The sequence below is a fragment of the Mustelus asterias genome, unplaced genomic scaffold (genome assembly GCF_964213995.1).
Source record: "Mustelus asterias unplaced genomic scaffold, sMusAst1.hap1.1 HAP1_SCAFFOLD_1313, whole genome shotgun sequence".
Classification (NCBI taxonomy): Eukaryota; Metazoa; Chordata; class Chondrichthyes; order Carcharhiniformes; family Triakidae; genus Mustelus; species Mustelus asterias.
The window spans coordinates 26314-45044 of record NW_027591258.1 but is presented as its reverse complement, the minus strand read 5'-3'; the positions used below and the strand labels follow the sequence as shown (position 1 = coordinate 45044).

Genomic DNA, 18731 nt, shown 5'->3' with positions numbered 1-18731 from the left:
CACTGGCGCACACTCGACACTGGCCACACTCGACACTGGCCACACTCGACACCGGCCCACACTCGACACAGGCCCACACTCGACACTGGCCACACTCGCCACTGGCCCACACTCGACACTGGCCACACTCGACACTGGCCACACTCGCCACTGGCCACACTCGACACTGGCCACACTCGACACTGGCCCACACTCGACACTGGCCACACTCGACACTGGCCACACTCGACACCGGCCCACACTCGACACAGGCCCACACTCGCCACTGGCCCACACTCGCCACTGGCCACACTCGACACTGGCCACACTCGCCACTGGCCACACTCGACACTGGCCACACTCGACACTGGCCACACTCGCCACTGGCCACACTCGACACTGGCCACACTCGCCACTGGCCCACACTCGACACTGGCCCACACTCGACACCGGCCCACACTCGACACTGGCGCACACTCGACACTGGCCACACTCGCCACTGGCCCACACTCGACACTGGGCCACACTCGACACTGGCCACACTCGACACTGGCGCACACTCGACACTGGCGCACACTCGCCACCGGCCCACACTCGACACCGGCCCACACTCGACACTGGCCCACACTCGACACTGGCCCACACTCGCCACTGGCCCACACTCGACACTGGCCCACACTCGACACTGGCCCACACTCGACACTGGCCCACACTCGCCACTGGCCCACACTCGACACCGGCCCACACTCGACACTGGCCCACACTCGACACTGGCCCACACTCGCCACTGGCCCACACTCGACACCGGCCCACACTCGACACTGGCCCACACTCGACACTGGCCCACACTCGCCACTGGCCCACACTCGACACTGGCCACACTCGCCACTGGCCCACACTCGACACCGGCCCACACTCGACACCGGCCCACACTCGACACCGGCCCACACTCGACACTGGCCACACTCGACACTGGCCCACACTCGACACTGGCGCACACTCGACACTGGCCCACACTCGACACTGGCCACACTCGACACTGGCCCACACTCGACACTGGCGCACACTCGACACTGGCCACACTCGACACTGGCCACACTCGACACTGGCGCACACTCGACACTGGCCACACTCGACACTGGGCCACACTCGACACCGGCCCACACTCGACACTGGCCCACACTCGACACTGGCCACACTCGACACTGGCCACACTCGCCACTGGCCCACACTCGACACTGGCCCACACTCGACACTGGCCCACACTCGACACTGGCCACACTCGACACAGGCCCACACTCGACACTGGCCACACTCGCCACTGGCCCACACTCGACACTGGCCACACTCGACACTGGCCACACTCGCCACTGGCCACACTCGACACTGGCCACACTCGACACTGGCCCACACTCGACACTGGCCACACTCGACACTGGCCACACTCGACACCGGCCCACACTCGACACAGGCCCACACTCGCCACTGGCCCACACTCGCCACTGGCCACACTCGACACTGGCCACACTCGCCACTGGCCACACTCGACACTGGCCACACTCGACACTGGCCACACTCGCCACTGGCCACACTCGACACTGGCCACACTCGCCACTGGCCCACACTCGACACTGGCCCACACTCGACACCGGCCCACACTCGACACTGGCCCACACTCGACACTGGCCACACTCGCCACTGGCCCACACTCGACACTGGGCCACACTCGACACTGGCCACACTCGACACTGGCCCACACTCGACACCGGCCCACACTCGACACCGGCCCACACTCGACACTGGCCCACACTCGACACTGGCCACACTCGACACCGGCCCACACTCGACACTGGCCACACTCGACACCGGCCCACACTCGACACTGGCCACACTCGACACTGGCCCACACTCGACACTGGCCACACTCGACACTGGCCACACTCGCCACTGGCCCACACTCGACACTGGGCCACACTCGACACTGGCCACACTCGACACTGGCCACACTCGCCACTGGCCACACTCGCCACTGGCCCACACTCGACACTGGGCCACACTCGACACTGGCCACACTCGACACTGGCCACACTCGACACTGGCCACACTCGCCACTGGCGCACACTCGACACTGGCCCACACTCGACACTGGCCACACTCGACACTGGCCCACACTCGACACTGGCCACACTCGACACTGGCCCACACTCGACACTGGCCACACTCGACACTGGCCCACACTCGACACCGGCCCACACTCGACACTGGGCCACACTCGACACTGGCCCACACTCGACACTGGCCCACACTCGCCACTGGCCACACTCGCCACTGGCCACACTCGACACTGGCCACACTCGACACAGGCCCACACTCGACACAGGCCCACACTCGACACTGGCCCACACTCGACACAGGCCCACACTCGACACAGGCCCACACTCGCCACTGGCCACACTCCACACAGGCCCACACTCGCCACTGGCCACACTCGACACAGGCCCACACTCGACACTGGCCACACTCGACACAGGCCCACACTCGACACCGGCCCACACTCGACACAGGCCCACACTCGCCACTGGCCACACTCGACACTGGCCCACACTCGACACAGGCCCACACTCGACACTGGCCACACTCGACACAGGCCCACACTCGCCACTGGCCACACTCGACACTGGCCACACTCGACACTGGCCACACTCGACACCGGCCCACACTCGACACAGGCCCACACTCGACACTGGCCACACTCGCCACTGGCCCACACTCGACACTGGCCCACACTCGACACTGGCCCACACTCGACACTGGCCCACACTCGACACTGGCCCACACTCGACACTGGCCCACACTCGACACTGGCACACACTCGACACTGGCCACACTCGCCACTGGCCCACACTCGACACTGGCCACACTCGACACTGGCCCACACTCGACACTGGCCCACACTCGACACTGGCCCACACTCGACACTGGCCACACTCGCCACTGGCCCACACTCGACACTGGCCACACTCGACACTGGCCCACACTCGACACTGGCCCACACTCGACCTGGCCCACACTCGACACTGGCCACACTCGACACTGGGCCCACACTCGCCACTGGCGCACACTCGACACTGGCCACACTCGACACTGGCCACACTCGACACCGGCCCACACTCGACACAGGCCCACACTCGACACTGGCCACACTCGCCACTGGCCCACACTCGACACTGGCCACACTCGACACTGGCCACACTCGCCACTGGCCACACTCGACACTGGCCACACTCGACACTGGCCCACACTCGACACTGGCCACACTCGACACTGGCCACACTCGACACCGGCCCACACTCGACACAGGCCCACACTCGCCACTGGCCCACACTCGCCACTGGCCACACTCGACACTGGCCACACTCGCCACTGGCCACACTCGACACTGGCCACACTCGACACTGGCCACACTCGCCACTGGCCACACTCGACACTGGCCACACTTGCCACTGGCCCACACTCGACACTGGCCCACACTCGACACCGGCCCACACTCGACACTGGCGCACACTCGACACTGGCCACACTCGCCACTGGCCCACACTCGACACTGGGCCACACTCGACACTGGCCACACTCGACACTGGCGCACACTCGACACTGGCGCACACTCGCCACCGGCCCACACTCGACACCGGCCCACACTCGACACTGGCCCACACTCGACACTGGCCCACACTCGCCACTGGCCCACACTCGACACTGGCCCACACTCGACACTGGCCCACACTCGACACTGGCCCACACTCGCCACTGGCCCACACTCGACACCGGCCCACACTCGACACTGGCCCACACTCGACACTGGCCCACACTCGCCACTGGCCCACACTCGACACCGGCCCACACTCGACACTGGCCCACACTCGACACTGGCCCACACTCGCCACTGGCCCACACTCGACACTGGCCACACTCGCCACTGGCCCACACTCGACACCGGCCCACACTCGACACCGGCCCACACTCGACACCGGCCCACACTCGACACTGGCCACACTCGACACTGGCCCACACTCGACACTGGCGCACACTCGACACTGGCCCACACTCGACACTGGCCACACTCGACACTGGCCCACACTCGACACTGGCGCACACTCGACACTGGCCACACTCGACACTGGCCACACTCGACACTGGCCACACTCGACACTGGCGCACACTCGACACTGGCCACACTCGACACTGGGCCACACTCGACACCGGCCCACACTCGACACTGGCCCACACTCGACACTGGCCACACTCGACACTGGCCACACTCGCCACTGGCCCACACTCGACACTGGCCCACACTCGACACTGGCCCACACTCGACACTGGCCCACACTCGACACTGGCCACACTCGACACTGGCCCACACTCGACACTGGCGCACACTCGACACTGGCCCACACTCGACACTGGCCACACTCGACACCGGCGCACACTCGCCACTGGCGCACACTCGACACTGGCCCACACTCGACACTGGGCCACACTCGACACTGGGCCACACTCGACACTGGCCCACACTCGACACTGGCCCACACTCGACACTGGCCCACACTCGACACTGGCCCACACTCGACACTGGCGCACACTCGACACTGGCGCACACTCGACACCGGCCCACACTCGCCACCGGCCCACACTCGACACTGGGCCACACTCGACACTGGCCACACTCGACACTGGCGCACACTCGACACTGGCGCACACTCGACACTGGCCCACACTCGACACTGGCGCACACTCGACACTGGCGCACACTCGACACTGGCGCACACTCGACACTGGGCCACACTCGACACTGGCCCACACTCGACACTGGCGCACACTCGACACTGGGCCACACTCGACACTGGCCACACTCGACACTGGCGCACACTCGACACTGGGCCACACTCGACACTGGGCCACACTCGACACTGGGCCACACTCGACACTGGCCCACACTCGACACTGGCGCACACTCGACACTGGCGCACACTCGACACTGGGCCACACTCGACACTGGCGCACACTCGACACTGGCCCACACTCGACACTGGCCCACACTCGACACTGGCCCACACTCGACACTGGCCACACTCGACACTGGCCCACACTCGACACTGGCGCACACTCGACACTGGCGCACACTCGACACTGGCCCACACTCGACACTGGCCCACACTCGACACTGGCCCACACTCGACACTGGCCACACTCGACACTGGCCCACACTCGACACTGGCCCACACTCGACACTGGGCCACACTCGACACTGGCCACACTCGACACTGGGCCACACTCGACACTGGCGCACACTCGACACTGGCCCACACTCGACACTGGCCCACACTCGACACTGGCCCACACTCGAAACTGGCCACACTCGACACTGGCGCACACTCGACACTGGCCACACTCGCCACCGGCCCACACTCGACACCGGCCCACACTCGACACTGGCCACACTCGACACTGGCCACACTCGACACTGGCCACACTCGACACTGGGCCACACTCGACACTGGCCCACACTCGACACTGGGCCACACTCGACACTGGCCACACTCGACACTGGCCACACTCGACACTGGCCACACTCGACACTGGCCACACTCGCCACTGGCCCACACTCGACACTGGCTCAACACTTGCCACTGGCTCACGCTCGCCACTGGCTCACACTCATCACTGGCGCACGCTCGCCACTGGCTTACGCTCGCCACTGGCCCACGCTCGCTACTGGCTCACACTCATCACTGGCGCACACACATTACTGGCACACACTCGCCACTGGCGCACACTCTCCACTGGCGCACACTCACCACTGGCGCACACTCACCACTGGCTCACGCTCACCACTGGCGCACACTCGCCACTGGCGCACACTCGCCACTGGCGCACACTCGCCACTGGCGCACACTCGCCACTGGCTCATGCTCGCCACTGGCCCACACTTGACACTGGCTCACGCTCGGCACTGGCCCACACTTGACACTGGGGCGCACTTCACTTGGGCTCACGCTCACCTCGAGTTCACACTCGCCCCGGGCACAAACGTACAAACCCAATGACGATTTTTATTTGCGTTTTCTTGTTGGGGAAGTGAGAGCGCATTGGTATATAGGCTTCATAACTCTGGGAAAAATCAACCCCACCATCCCATGTCAGTGCAACACTCCCTCAGTACTGACCCTCCTGCAGTGCGGCACTCCCTCAGTCCTGACCCTCTGACAGTGCGGCACTCCCTCAGCACGGACCCTCTGACAGTGCGGCACTCCCTCAGCACGGACCCTCTGACAGTGCGGCACTCCCTCAGCACTGACCCTCCGACAGTGCGACACCCCCTCAGTACTGACCCTCCCGCAGTGCAGCACTCCCTCAGCACTGAGCCTCCGACAGTGGCAGGACTTGCAGATAGTGAGGAGCATTGTCAGAAGCTACAGAAGGATACAGATAGGCTGGAAATTTGGGCAAAGAAATGGCAGATGGAGTTCAATCCTGATAAATGCGAAGTGATGCATTTTGATAGAAATAATGTAGGGAGGAGCTATACGATAAATGGCAGAACCATAAAGGGTGTAGAGACGCAGAGGGACCTGGGTGTGCAAGTCCACAGATCCTTGAAGGTGACGTCACAGGTGGAGAAGGTGGTGAAGAAGGCACATGGCATGCTTGCCTTTATAGGACGGGGCATAGAGTATAAAAGTTGCGGTCTGATGTTGCAGATGTATAGAACGTTGGTTCGGCCGCATTTGGAATACTGCGTCCAGTTCTGGTCACCACACTACCAGAAGGACGTGGAGGCTTTGGAGAGAGTACAGAGGAGGTTTACCAGGATGTTGCCTGGTATGGAGGGGCTTAGTTATGAGGAGAGATTGGGTAAACTGGGGTTGTTCTCACTGGAAAGACGGAGGATGAGGGGAGACTTAATAGAGGTGTATAAAATTATGAAAGGCATAGATAGGGTGAACGGTGGGAAGCTTTTCCCCAGGTCAGTGGTGACGTTCACGAGGGGTCATAGGTTCAAGGTGAAGGGGGGGAGGTTTAACACAGATATCAGAAGGACATATTTTACACAGAGGGTGGTGGGGGCCTGGAATGCGCTGCCAGGCAAGGTGGTGGAGGCGGACACACTGGGAACGTTTAGACTTATCCAGATAGCCATATAAACGGAGTGGGAATGGAGGGATACAAAAGAATGGTCTAGTTTGGACCAGGGAGCGGCACGGGCTTGGAGGGCCGAAGGGCCTGTTCCTGCGCTGTATTGTTCTTTGTTCACTCCCTCAGTACTGACCCTCGGACAGTGCAGCACTCCCTCAGTACTGACCCACCGACAGTGCGGCACTCCCTCAGCACTGACCATCTGACATTGCAGCACTCCCTCAGTACTGACCCTCTGACAGTGCGGCACTCCCTCAGTACTGACCCTCCGACAGTGCGGCACTCCCTCAGCACTGACCCTCTGACAGTGCAGCACTCCCTCAGCACTGACCCTCCGACAGTGCGGCACTCCCTCAGTACTGACCCTCCGACAGTGCGGCACTCCCTCAGCACTGACCCTCCGACAGTGCGGCACTCCCTCAGCATTGACCCTCTGACAGTGCGGCACTCCCTCAGCACTGACCCTCCGACAGTGCGGCACTCCCTCAGCACTGACCCTCCCACAGTGCGGCACTCCCTCAGTACTGACCCTCCGACAGTGCAGCACTCCCTCAGCACTGACCCTCCGACAGTGCGGCACTCCCTCAGCGCTGACCCTCCGACAGTGCGGCGCTCCCTCAGTACTGACCCTCTGACAGTGCGGCACTCCCTCAGTACTGACCCTCTGACAGTGCGGCGCTCCCTCAGTACTGACCCTCTGACAGTGCGGCACTCCCTCAGTACTGACCCTCTGACAGTGCGGCACTCCCTCAGCACTGACCCTCCGACAGTGCAGCACTCCCTCAGCACTGACCCTCCGACAGTGCGGCACTCCCTCAGCACTGACCCTCCGACAGTGCGGCACTCCCTCAGTACTGACCCTCCGACAGTGCGGCACTCCTTCAGTACTGACCCTCTGACAGTGCGGCACTCCCTCAGTACTGACCCTCCGACAGTGCGGCACTCCTTCAGTACTGACCCTCTGACAGTGCGGCACTCCCTCAGTACTGACCCTCCGACAGTGCGGCACTCCCTCAGCACTGACCCTCTGACAGTGCGGCACTCCCTCAGCACTGACCCTCCGACAGTGCGGCACTCCCTCGGCACTGACCTGTGTGTTGACTCTTGCTCCTGAAGACAGAAGGTGTTCCACCATCCCGTCATTCCGGGAGAGGACGGCCACTTGTAGACAGGTCAATCCTGCGGGAAGATCCCAGAGAAATCGTCCATCAACAAAGGTGACCAAACTCAGAATCCCAATCTGCCCACTCAACACTCAGACACGAGAGGGAACATCGCTCGATGCTCGATTCCCCTCCTGTATCGCGCCCGACTCGACAATATCCCCACAACACAAGCAACCTGGAGCTGAGTAAAGTTTAAAGTTTACTAATTAGTGTCACAGGTAGGCTTACATTAACACCGCAATGAAGTTACTGTGAAAATCCCCGAGTCGCCCACACTCCTGTTCGGGTAACACTGAGGGAGAATTTAGCACCCTAACCAGCACGTCTTTCGGACTGTGGGAGGAAACCGGAGCACCCGGAGGAAACCCACGCAGACACGGGGGGAGAATGTGCAGACTCCACACAGACAGTGACCCGAGGCCAGGAATCGAACCCGGGTCCCTGGCGCTGTGAGGCAGCAGTGCTAACCCACTGTGCCAACACAAGATATAGGAGCAGAATTAGGCCATTCAGCCTGTGGAGTCTGCCCCGCCATGGCTGCTAAGTTTCTCAACCCAATTCTCCTGCCTTTTCCCCGTAACCTTAGACCCCCTGACCAATCAAGAAGCTATGTGTCTCTGTCTTCAATACACTCAATGACCCGGCCTCCTCTGTGGCAATGAATTCACTTAGTGTCCAAAGATGTGCGGGTTGGGTGGATTGGCCATGCTAAATTGCCCCTTAGTGTCCAAAGATGTGCAGGTTAGGTGGATTGGCCATGCTAAATTGCCTCTTTGTGTCCAAAAATGTGTAGGTTACATGGATTGGTCATGCTAAATTGCCCCTTAGTGTCCAAAGATGTGCTGGTTAGGGGGATTGGCCATGCTAAATTGCCTCTTTGTGTCCAAAAATGTGTAGGTTACATGGATTGGTCATGCTAAATTGCCCCTTAGTGTCCAAAGATGTGCAGGTTCGGTGGATTGGCCATGCTAAATTTCCCTTTGTGTCCAAAGATGTGCGGGTTAGGTGGATTGGCCATGCTAAATTGCCTCTTTGTGTCCAAAGATGTGTAGGTTAGGTGGATTGGCCATGCTAAATTGTCCCTTAGTGTCCAAAGATGTGTAGGTTAGGTGGATTGGCCATGCTAAATTGTCCCTTAGTGTCCAAAGATGTGTAGGTTAGGTGGATTGGCCATGCTAAATTTCTTTTAGTGTCCAAAGATGTGCAGGTTAGGTGGATTGGCCATGCTAAAATGGCCCCTAGTGTCCAAAGATGTGCAGGTTAGGTGGATTGGCCATGCTAAATTGCCCCTTAGTGTCCAAAGATGTGCGGGTTAGGGGGATTGGCCTCGGTGTTAATGTAAGCCTACTTGTGACACAAATAAATAAACTTTAAACGTATCTGTGCCCCTGATTATTTAATAAGCCTCTATAAGGTCACCCCTCAGCCTCCTACGCTCCAGGGAAGAAGATTCCCAGCCTACCCCGGCCTCTTCTGATAACTCAAACCTTCCCGTCCCGGTAACATCCTGGTAAATCTGTTTTTTTTCCACCCCTTTCCAGTTTTTAATTCGGGTTATTTTCGATTGGATCTGGATACGAGTTCTCGTTGGCAGCTGCCGTGCCCGTTCCTCGCCGGCGACGCACCTTGCCAGTTCTGCCGCTCGAGGTTCCGAGGTCCCGCTGTGCCCGAGTCTCCGCAGCCCAGGAGGCGGCGCTCCTTGGCGGTGACGGGCTGGGTGAGGGCCCGGGCGCTCTCCTCCAGGCTGTAGAGGCAGGCCAGGTGGAGCGGGGTGTTCCCGTTGCGGTCCTGTAGCTCCGCGTCGGACCCCTTCACCACCAGGTGGCGCACGATGTTGGTCTGCCGGGTGTACATGGCCAGGTGCAGCGGTGTCTGCGTGTCAGAGGGATCATTAGTGAGGGGGGGACTCGTAACCCAACTAATCACCATGCAGGAAAACAGGAGCCACATCAATAACTGTGTCCCGTGAAGGGGTTACAGAGACTAGAAGCAGGAGGAGGCCATTTGGCCCATCGAGCCTGCTCCCCCATTCATTTTGATCATGGCTGATCATCGAATTCAATATCCTGATTCCCCCTTCCCCCCAAATCCCTCGATCACTTTAGCCCCAAGAGCGATATCTAATTCCTTCTCGAAATCACACAACGTTATGGCCTCAACTATTTTCTGTGGGAGTGAATTCCACCGCTCTCTGGGTGAAGAAATTTCTCCTCACCTCAGTCCTAAAAGGTTTACCCCCTTATCCTCAAACTGTGACCCCCCTAGTTCTGGACTCCCCCCACCATCGGGAACATTCTTTCTGAATATACCCTGTCTAACCCTGCTGGAATTTTATACGTTTCTCTCAGATCCCCTCTCACTCTCCTAAACGCCAATGGGATTAGTTTGGGGATTGATACAGGGCTATGGGGAGGGAGCGGGGCAGTGGGATTAGTTTGGGGATTGATACAGGGCTATGGGGAGGGAGCGGGGCAGTAGGATTAGTTTGGGGATTGATACAGGGCTATAGGGAGAGAGCGGGGCAGTGGGATTAGTTTGTGGATTGATACAGGGCTATGGGGAGTGAGCGGGGTAGTGGGATTAGTTTGGGGATTGATACAGGGCTATGGGGAGAGAGCGGGGCAGTGGGATTAGTTTGGGGATTGATACAGGGCTATGGGGAGAGAGCGGGGCAGTGGGATTAGTTTGGGGATTGATACAGGGCTATGGGGAGGGAGCGGTGCAGTGAGATTAGTTTGGGGATTGATACTGGGCTATGGGGAGAGAGCGGGGCAGTGGGACTAGTTTGGGGATTGATACAGGGCTATGGGGAGAGGGTGGGGCAGTGGGATTAGTTTGGGATTGATACAGGGCTATGGGGAGAGAGTGGGGTAGTGGGATTAATTTGGGGATTGATACAGGGCTATGGGGAGAGAGTGGGGCAATGGGATTAGTTTGGGGATTGATACGGGGCTATGGGGAGAGAGTGGGGCAGTGGGATTAGTTTGGGGATTGATACAGGGCTATGGGGAGAGAGCGGGGCAGTGGGATTAGTTTGGGGATTGATACAGGGCTATGGGGAGAGAGTGGGGCAGTGGGATTAGTTTGGGATTGATACAGGGCTATTGGGAGAGCGCGGGACAGTGGGATTAGCTTGGCGATTGATACAGGGCTATGGGGAGAGAGCGGGGCATTGGGATTAGTTTGGGATTGATACAGGGCTCTGGGAAGAGAGTGGGGCAGTGGGATTAGTTAAGGGATTGATACAGGGCTATGGGGAGGGAGCGGGGCCGTAGGATTAGTTTGGGGATTGATACAGGGCTATAGGGAGAGAGCGGGGCAGTGGGATTAGTTTGGGGATTGATACAGGGCTATGGGAGAGAGTGGGGCAGTGGGATTAGTTTGTGGATTGATACAGGGCTATGGGGAGTGAGCGGGGTAGTGGGATTAGTTTGGGGATTGATACAGGGCTATGGGGAGAGAGCGGGGCAGTGGGATTAGTTTGGGGATTGATACAGGGCTATGGGGAGAGAGCGGGGCAGTGGGATTAGTTTGGGGATTGATACAGGGCTATGGGGAGGGAGCGGTGCAGTGAGATTAGTTTGGGGATTGATACTGGGCTATGGGGAGAGAGCGGGGCAGTGGGACTAGTTTGGGGATTGATACAGGGCTATGGGGAGAGAGCGGGACAGTGGGACTAGTTTGGGGATTGATACAGGGCTATGGGGAGAGAGCGGGGCAGTGGGATTAGTTTGGGGATTGATACAGGGCTATGGGGAGAGAGTGGGGCAGTGGGATTAGTTTGGGATTGATACAGGGCTATGGGGAGAGAATGGGGTAGTGGGATTAATTTGGGGATTGATACAGGGCTATGGGGAGAGAGTGGGGCAATGGGATTAGTTTGGGGATTGATACGGGGCTATGGGGAGAGAGTGGGGCAGTGGAATTAGTTTGGGGATTGATACAGGGCTATGGGGAGAGAGCGGGGCAGTGGGATTAGTTTGGGGATTGATCCAGGGCTATGGGGAGAGAGTGGGGCAGTGGGATTAGTTTGGGATTGATACAGGGCTATTGGGAGAGTGCGGGACAGTGGGATTAGCTTGGCGATTGATACAGGGCTATGGGGAGAGAGCGGGGCATTGGGATTAGTTTGGGATTGATACAGGGCTCTGGGAAGAGAGTGGGGCAGTGGGATTAGTTAAGGGATCGATACAGGGCTATGGGGAGTGAGCGGGGCAGTGGGATTAGTTTGAGGATTGATACAGGGCTATGGGAGAGAGTGGGGCAGTGGGATTAGTTTGTGGATTGATACAGGGCTGTGGGGAGAGCGAGTGGGGCAGTGGGATTAGTTAAGGGATCGATACAGGGCTATGGGGAGTGAGCGGGGCAGTGGGATTAGTTTGAGGATTGATACAGGGCTATGGGGAGAGAGCGGGGCAGTGGGATTAGTTTGGGGATTGATACAGGGCTATGGGGAGAGAATGGGGCAGTGGGATTAGTTTGGGGATTGATATAGGGCTATGGGGAGAGAGCGGGGCAGTGGGATTAGTTTGGGGATTGATACAGGGTTATGGAGAGAGAGTGGGACAGTGGGACTAGTTTAGGGATTGATACAGGGCTGTGGGGAGAGGGTGGGGCAGTGGGATTAGTTTGGGGATTGATCCAGGGCTTTGGGGAGAGAGTGGGGCAGTGGGATTAGTTTGGGGATTGATACAGGGCTATGGGGAGAGAGTGGGGTAGTGGGATTAATTTGGGGATTGATACAGGGCTATGGGGAGAGAGTGGGGCAATGGGATAAGTTTGGGGATTGATACAGGGCTATGGGGAGAGAGTGGGGCAGTGGCATTAGTTTGGGGATTGATACAGGGCTATGGGGAGAGAGCGGGGCAATGGGATTAATTTGGGATGGATACAGGGCTATGGGGAGTGAGCAGGGCCGTGGGATTAGTTTGGGGCTTGATACAGGACTATGGGGAGAGTGGGACAGTGGGATTAGTTTGGGGATTGATACAGGGCTATGGGGAGAGAGCGGGGCAGTGGGATTAGTTTCGGGATTGATACAGGCCTTTGGGAGAGAGCGGGGCAGTGGGATTAGTTTGGGGATTGATACAGGGCTATGGGGAGAGAGCGGGACAGTGTGATTAATTTGGGGATTGATACAGGGCTATGGGGAGAGAGCGGGGCAGTGGGATTAGTTTGGGGATTGATACGGGGCTATGGGGAGACAATGGGAGGTTGTTGCATAAAGTTAAATCTCACGGGTTCCAGGGTGAGGTATCTAAATGGATACAAGATTGGCTTCTTGACAGAAGCCAGAGGGTGATTGTGGAGAGTTATTTTTCTAACTGGAGGCCTGTGACCAGCGGTGTGCCTCAGGGATCAGTGCTGGGCCCACTGTTATTTGTCATTTATATTCATGATTTGGATGAGAATAGTGGAGGCATGGTTAGTAAGTTTGCAGATGACCCCAAGATTGGTGGCTTAGTGGACAGTGAAGAAAGTTATCTGCAATTGCAATGGGATCTTGATCAATTGGGCCAGTGGGCTGACGAATGGCAGATGGAGTTTAATTTAGATAAATGCAAGGTGATGCATTTTGGTAGATTGAACCAGGGCAGGACTTACTCAGTTAATGGTAGGGCTTTGGGGAGAGTTACAGAACAAAGAGATCTGGGGGTACATGTTCATAGCTCCTTGAAAGTGGAGTCACAGGTGGACAGAGTGGTGAAGAAGGCATTTGGCATGCTTGGTTTCATCGGTCAGAACATTGAATACAGGAGTTGGGACGTCTTGTTGAAGTTGTACTAGACATTGGTAAGGCCACACTTGGAATACCGTGTGCAATTCTGGTCACCCTATTATAGAAAGGATATTATTAAACTAGAAAGAGTGCAGAAAAGATTTACTAGGATGCTGCCAGGACTTGATGGATTGAGTTATAAGGAGAGGTTGTATAGACTGGGACTTTTTTTTCTGGAGCGTAGGAGGCTGAGGGGTGATCTTATAGAGGTCTATAAAATAATGAGGGGCACAGATCAGCTAGATAGTCAATATCTTCTCCCAAAGGTAGGGGAGTCTAAAACTAGAGGGCATAGGTTTAAGGTGAGAGGGGAGAGATACAAAAGTGTCCAGAGAGGCAATTTTTTCACACACAGGGTGGTGAGTGTCTGGAACAAGCTGCCAGAGGCAGTAGTGGAGGCATTTAGATAGTTACATGGGTACAATGGGTATAGAGGGATATGGGCCAAATGCGGGCAATTGGGATTAGGTTAGGGTTTTTTTTAAAAAAGGGCGGTATGGAGAAGTTGGGCCCAAGGGTCTGTTTCCATGCTGTAAACCTCTATGACTCTAATGGGGCTGTGGGATTAGTTTGGGGATTGATACAGGGCTATGGGGAGAGAGTGGGACAGTGGGATTAGTTTGGGGATTGATACAGGGCTATGGGGAGAGAGTGGGGCAGTGGGATTAGTTTCGGGATTGATACAGGGCTATGGGGAGAGAGCGGGAGAGTGGATTAATTTGGGGATTGATACAGGGCTATGGGGAGAGAGCGGGAGAGTGGATTAATTTGGGGATTGATACAGGGCTATGGGGAGAGAGCGGGGCAGCGGGATTAGTTTGGGGATTGATACAGGGCTATGGGGAGAGAGCGGGAGAGTGGATTAATTTGGGGATTGATATAGCACTGCTATGATGGGCTGAATAGCCAGTGAAAACATTGACATGTCTGGGAACTGGAGATGAAATATGTTTCTGGAAACAGCAATGAAGCCCTCTCATGCGTGAAGAATCCTTGGATCCCTGCAGTACAGAAGGAGGCCATTTGGCCCATCAAGTCTGCACCGACCACAATCCCAACAAGACATTGTTTTGAAGGGTCGAGGGGAAAAGGATATTTTAATTGATGCTGTAAGCTGGTGAGGATATGAATTTCCCCAGGATGGGGTTACGGGTTCATTTGTCCCTCCCCACCTGTGTTTTCTTCCCTGTTCCATTTCACAGCCGTTTGTGGAATCGTGCTGTGTACAAAATGGCTGCCGTGTTTTGCACTGCTTCACCTCAGAGTGGATACGTCCAAGGAGCTCGTGGGAAAGGCCCGGAATGTCGTAACCATCTTCCGCGGCCCATTGGCCAATCCTCCCCACGCTTCCCAACCCCCCCCGCCCCGTCTCTCCCCTCACCACCTAACTTGGCGTCCAGGCTCACCTCGGATCCGGGCATGGGGGGGTGGGGGGGTGGGGGTGGGGGGTGTGGGAACTTCCCGCAGGTAAACCCCTGACCCGAGCGAGCTGCCCCATGCCGAAGCCCCACCAGCCAAACAGTCCGGTTCTACTCCCCCAGGCTTCGGCCTACTCCACCCCACCGCCATCCCAGAAGAGAAACTTGCCCTTCGTTTCCGTGGCACCTGAGCCGAGGCTTCGCAGAGCCTTTTGCAGCTAATGCCGAACCCCCTCGAACTGTGGTCCCTGTTGCAGTGTGGGATTTACCAGTGGGGCGGGGGGGGAGCCATTTTGTGCACAGCCAGATCCCACACATAACAATGTGGGTGGGAGGAGGGTCAGCCAATTAGCACATCAAGATCCCACACATGACAATGTGGGGGGGATGGGCAGCCAATTGGTGCACAGCAAGATCCCACACATGACAATGTGGGGGGGGGGGGGGGGCAGACAATTAGCACAGCAAGATCCCACGCACGACAATGTGGGGTGGGAAGGTTTAACCAATTAGCACACAGCAAGATCCCACACACAACAATGTGGGGGGATGGGCAGCCAATTAGCACACAGCAAGATCCCACACACAGTGTGGGGGAGGGGCAGCCAATTAGTGCACAGCAAGATCCCATGCACAACAATGTGGGGGGCAGGGGCAGCCAATTAGTGCACAGAAAGATCCCATGCACAACAATGTGGGGGGCAGAGGCAGCTAATTAGTGTACAGCAAGATCCCACATACAATAATGAGGGGGGGAAGGGCAGCCAGTTAGAAACACAGAAAGATCCCACCCAAAACAATGTGGGGGGGGGAGGGGCAGACAATTAGTGCACGGCAAGATCCCACACACAATAATGAGGGGGGGAGGGGCAGCCGATTACCACACGGCAAAATCCCACGCACGTCAATGTGGGGGGAGGGGCAGCCAACTAGTGCACAGCAAGCTCCCACAAACGGCCCTGTGATGACAAGCAGGCAATCTTGGTCTTTGATTCTGCAGCAACATTGTGTGGTGAGGGGGGTATATTTTGGCCTCAGGACACTGGAGAGAACCACCCCCACCCCACCCCCACCCCACCCCGACCCCCCGCGCCCTTTACCTGCCCACCACCCCCAGCCCCGTGACATTCCCTCCTCAGAGGGAATGGCAGTGCGGCACTCCCTGGATGCATCAAATGCAGAGGGAGAATGAGAGGGCCTCGGGCCTCCCCTCCCCCTCCGACCTCGGTCCGTGGCGAGAGCGCCGTGCCCCCAACACCCCCTCCTCCGCCCCCCCTCCGCCCTCGCTCCTTTACCTGGAAGAGATCGTTCTGCCAGTTGAGGTACTCCAGACTGCACTGGCCGATGAAGGCCAGGGCTAAGGCTTCGACCTGGTGAATGATGCAGAGGTGGAGGAATCTAGAAAAGGGGGGAAAAGGAAGGCAGGAATTAAGGATCAGGAGGGATTATCAGATTATTTTTGTCATTTATTCCTGGCACACGGGCGCCGCCGGGTGGGCCCAGCATTTATTGCCCATCCCTAGTTGCCCCTTGGAGGGCAGTTGAGAGTCAACCACATTGGCTGTGGGCTCTGGAGTCACATGTAGGCCAGACCGGGGTAAGGACGGCAGATTTCCTTCCCTAAAGGGAACCAGATGGGTTTTTCCGACAATGGGTCATCAGTACAAGGAACAAAGAACAATACAGCACAGGAACAGGCCCTTCGGCCCTCCAAGCCCGCGCCGCTCCCTGGTCCAAACTAGACCATTCTTTTGTATCCCTCCATTCCCACTCCGTTCATGTGGCTGTCTAGATAAGTCTTAAACGTTCCCAGTGTGTCCGCCTCCGCCACCTTGCCCGGCAGCGCATTCCAGGCCCCCACCACCCTCTGTGTAAAATACGTCCTTCTGATATCCGTGTTAAACCTCCCCCCCTTCACCTTGAACCTATGACCCCTCGTGAACGTCACCACCGACCTGGGAAAAAGCTTCCCACCGTTCACCCTATCTATGCCTTTCATAATTTTATACACCTCTATTAGGTCACCCCTCATCCTCCGTATTTCCAGTGAGAACAACCCCAGTTTACCCAATCTGTCATAAGAACATAAGAAATAGGAGCAGGAGTAGGCCATCTAGCCCCTCGAGCCTGCCCCGCCATTCAATAAGATCATGGCTGATCTGACGTGGATCAGTACCACTTACCCGCCTGATCCCCATAACCCTTAATTCCCTTACCGCTCAGGAATCCATCCATCCGCGCTTTAAACATATTCAGCGAGGTAGCCTCCACCACCTCAGTGGGCAGAGAATTCCAGAGATTCACCACCCTCTGGGAGAAGAAGTTCCTCCTCAACTCTGTCTTAAACCGACCCCCCTTTATTTTGAGGCTGTGTCCTCTAGTTTTAACTTCCTTACTAAGTGTCCTCATAACTAAGCCCTTCCATACCAGGCAACATCCTGGTAAACCTCCTCTGCACTCTCTCTAAAGCCTCCACGTCCTTCTGGTAGTGTGGCGACCAGAACTGGGCGCAGTATTCCAAATGCGGCCGAACCAACGTTCTATACATCTGCAACATCAGACCCCAACTTTTATACTCTACACCCCGTCCTATAAAGGCAAGCATGCCATATGCCTTCTTCACCACCTTCTCCACCTGTGACGTCACCTTCAAGGATCTGTGGACTTGCACACCCAGGTCCCTCTGCGTATCTACACCCTTTATGGTTCTGCCATTTATCGTATAGCTCCCCCCTACGTTAGTTCTACCAAAATGCATAGATTCTTAATTTCAGAAATTTTAAAAAATTGAATTCAAATTCCACCATCTGCCGTGGCAGGATTCGAACCCGGGTCCCCAGATGAGTTTCTGGATTAATAGTCTCGTGATGATACCATTGGGCTGTCGCCTCTCGGAACGTTGTGGTGGGGGGAAGGGGGGGTGGGGGCGGGGGTGGGGGTGGGGGGGGAGTGGGGAAGGGGGCACCCAACAGCCCAGCAAACCCACTCCCACGCGATGGGCCTCACTGACAAGGCCAGTGGGTTAGTTTCTCTTCCTCCCCGGTTGAGTTAAGTTGATGCCTTTGAGCTGGATTTAATGGCTAAAGGTACAATACAACCTTTCTGGGCCAAGTCACTGGGCAGTTAAGAGTTAAATGCGTTCAAAGAACAAAGAACAGTACAGCACAGGAACAGGCCCTTCGGCCCTTCAAGCCT

The 18731-nt window shown here is 57.2% G+C and overlaps 1 protein-coding gene across 2 annotated transcripts in view; it reads right to left on the bottom strand.

Moving 5' to 3' along the window:
* Nucleotides 1-18731, bottom strand: part of LOC144488125 (NF-kappa-B inhibitor epsilon-like) — a 44327-nt gene that overhangs the window by 14983 nt on the left and 10613 nt on the right. For both annotated transcript variants that reach the window (XM_078206149.1, XM_078206148.1), the window contains exons 2-4: nt 16832-16934; nt 9965-10211; nt 8264-8352 (exon numbers count right to left, since the gene is read on the bottom strand). In XM_078206149.1, the coding sequence (XP_078062275.1) occupies nt 8264-8352; nt 9965-10211; nt 16832-16934 (439 nt within the window). The remainder of the gene's footprint in view (nt 1-8263; nt 8353-9964; nt 10212-16831; nt 16935-18731) is intronic.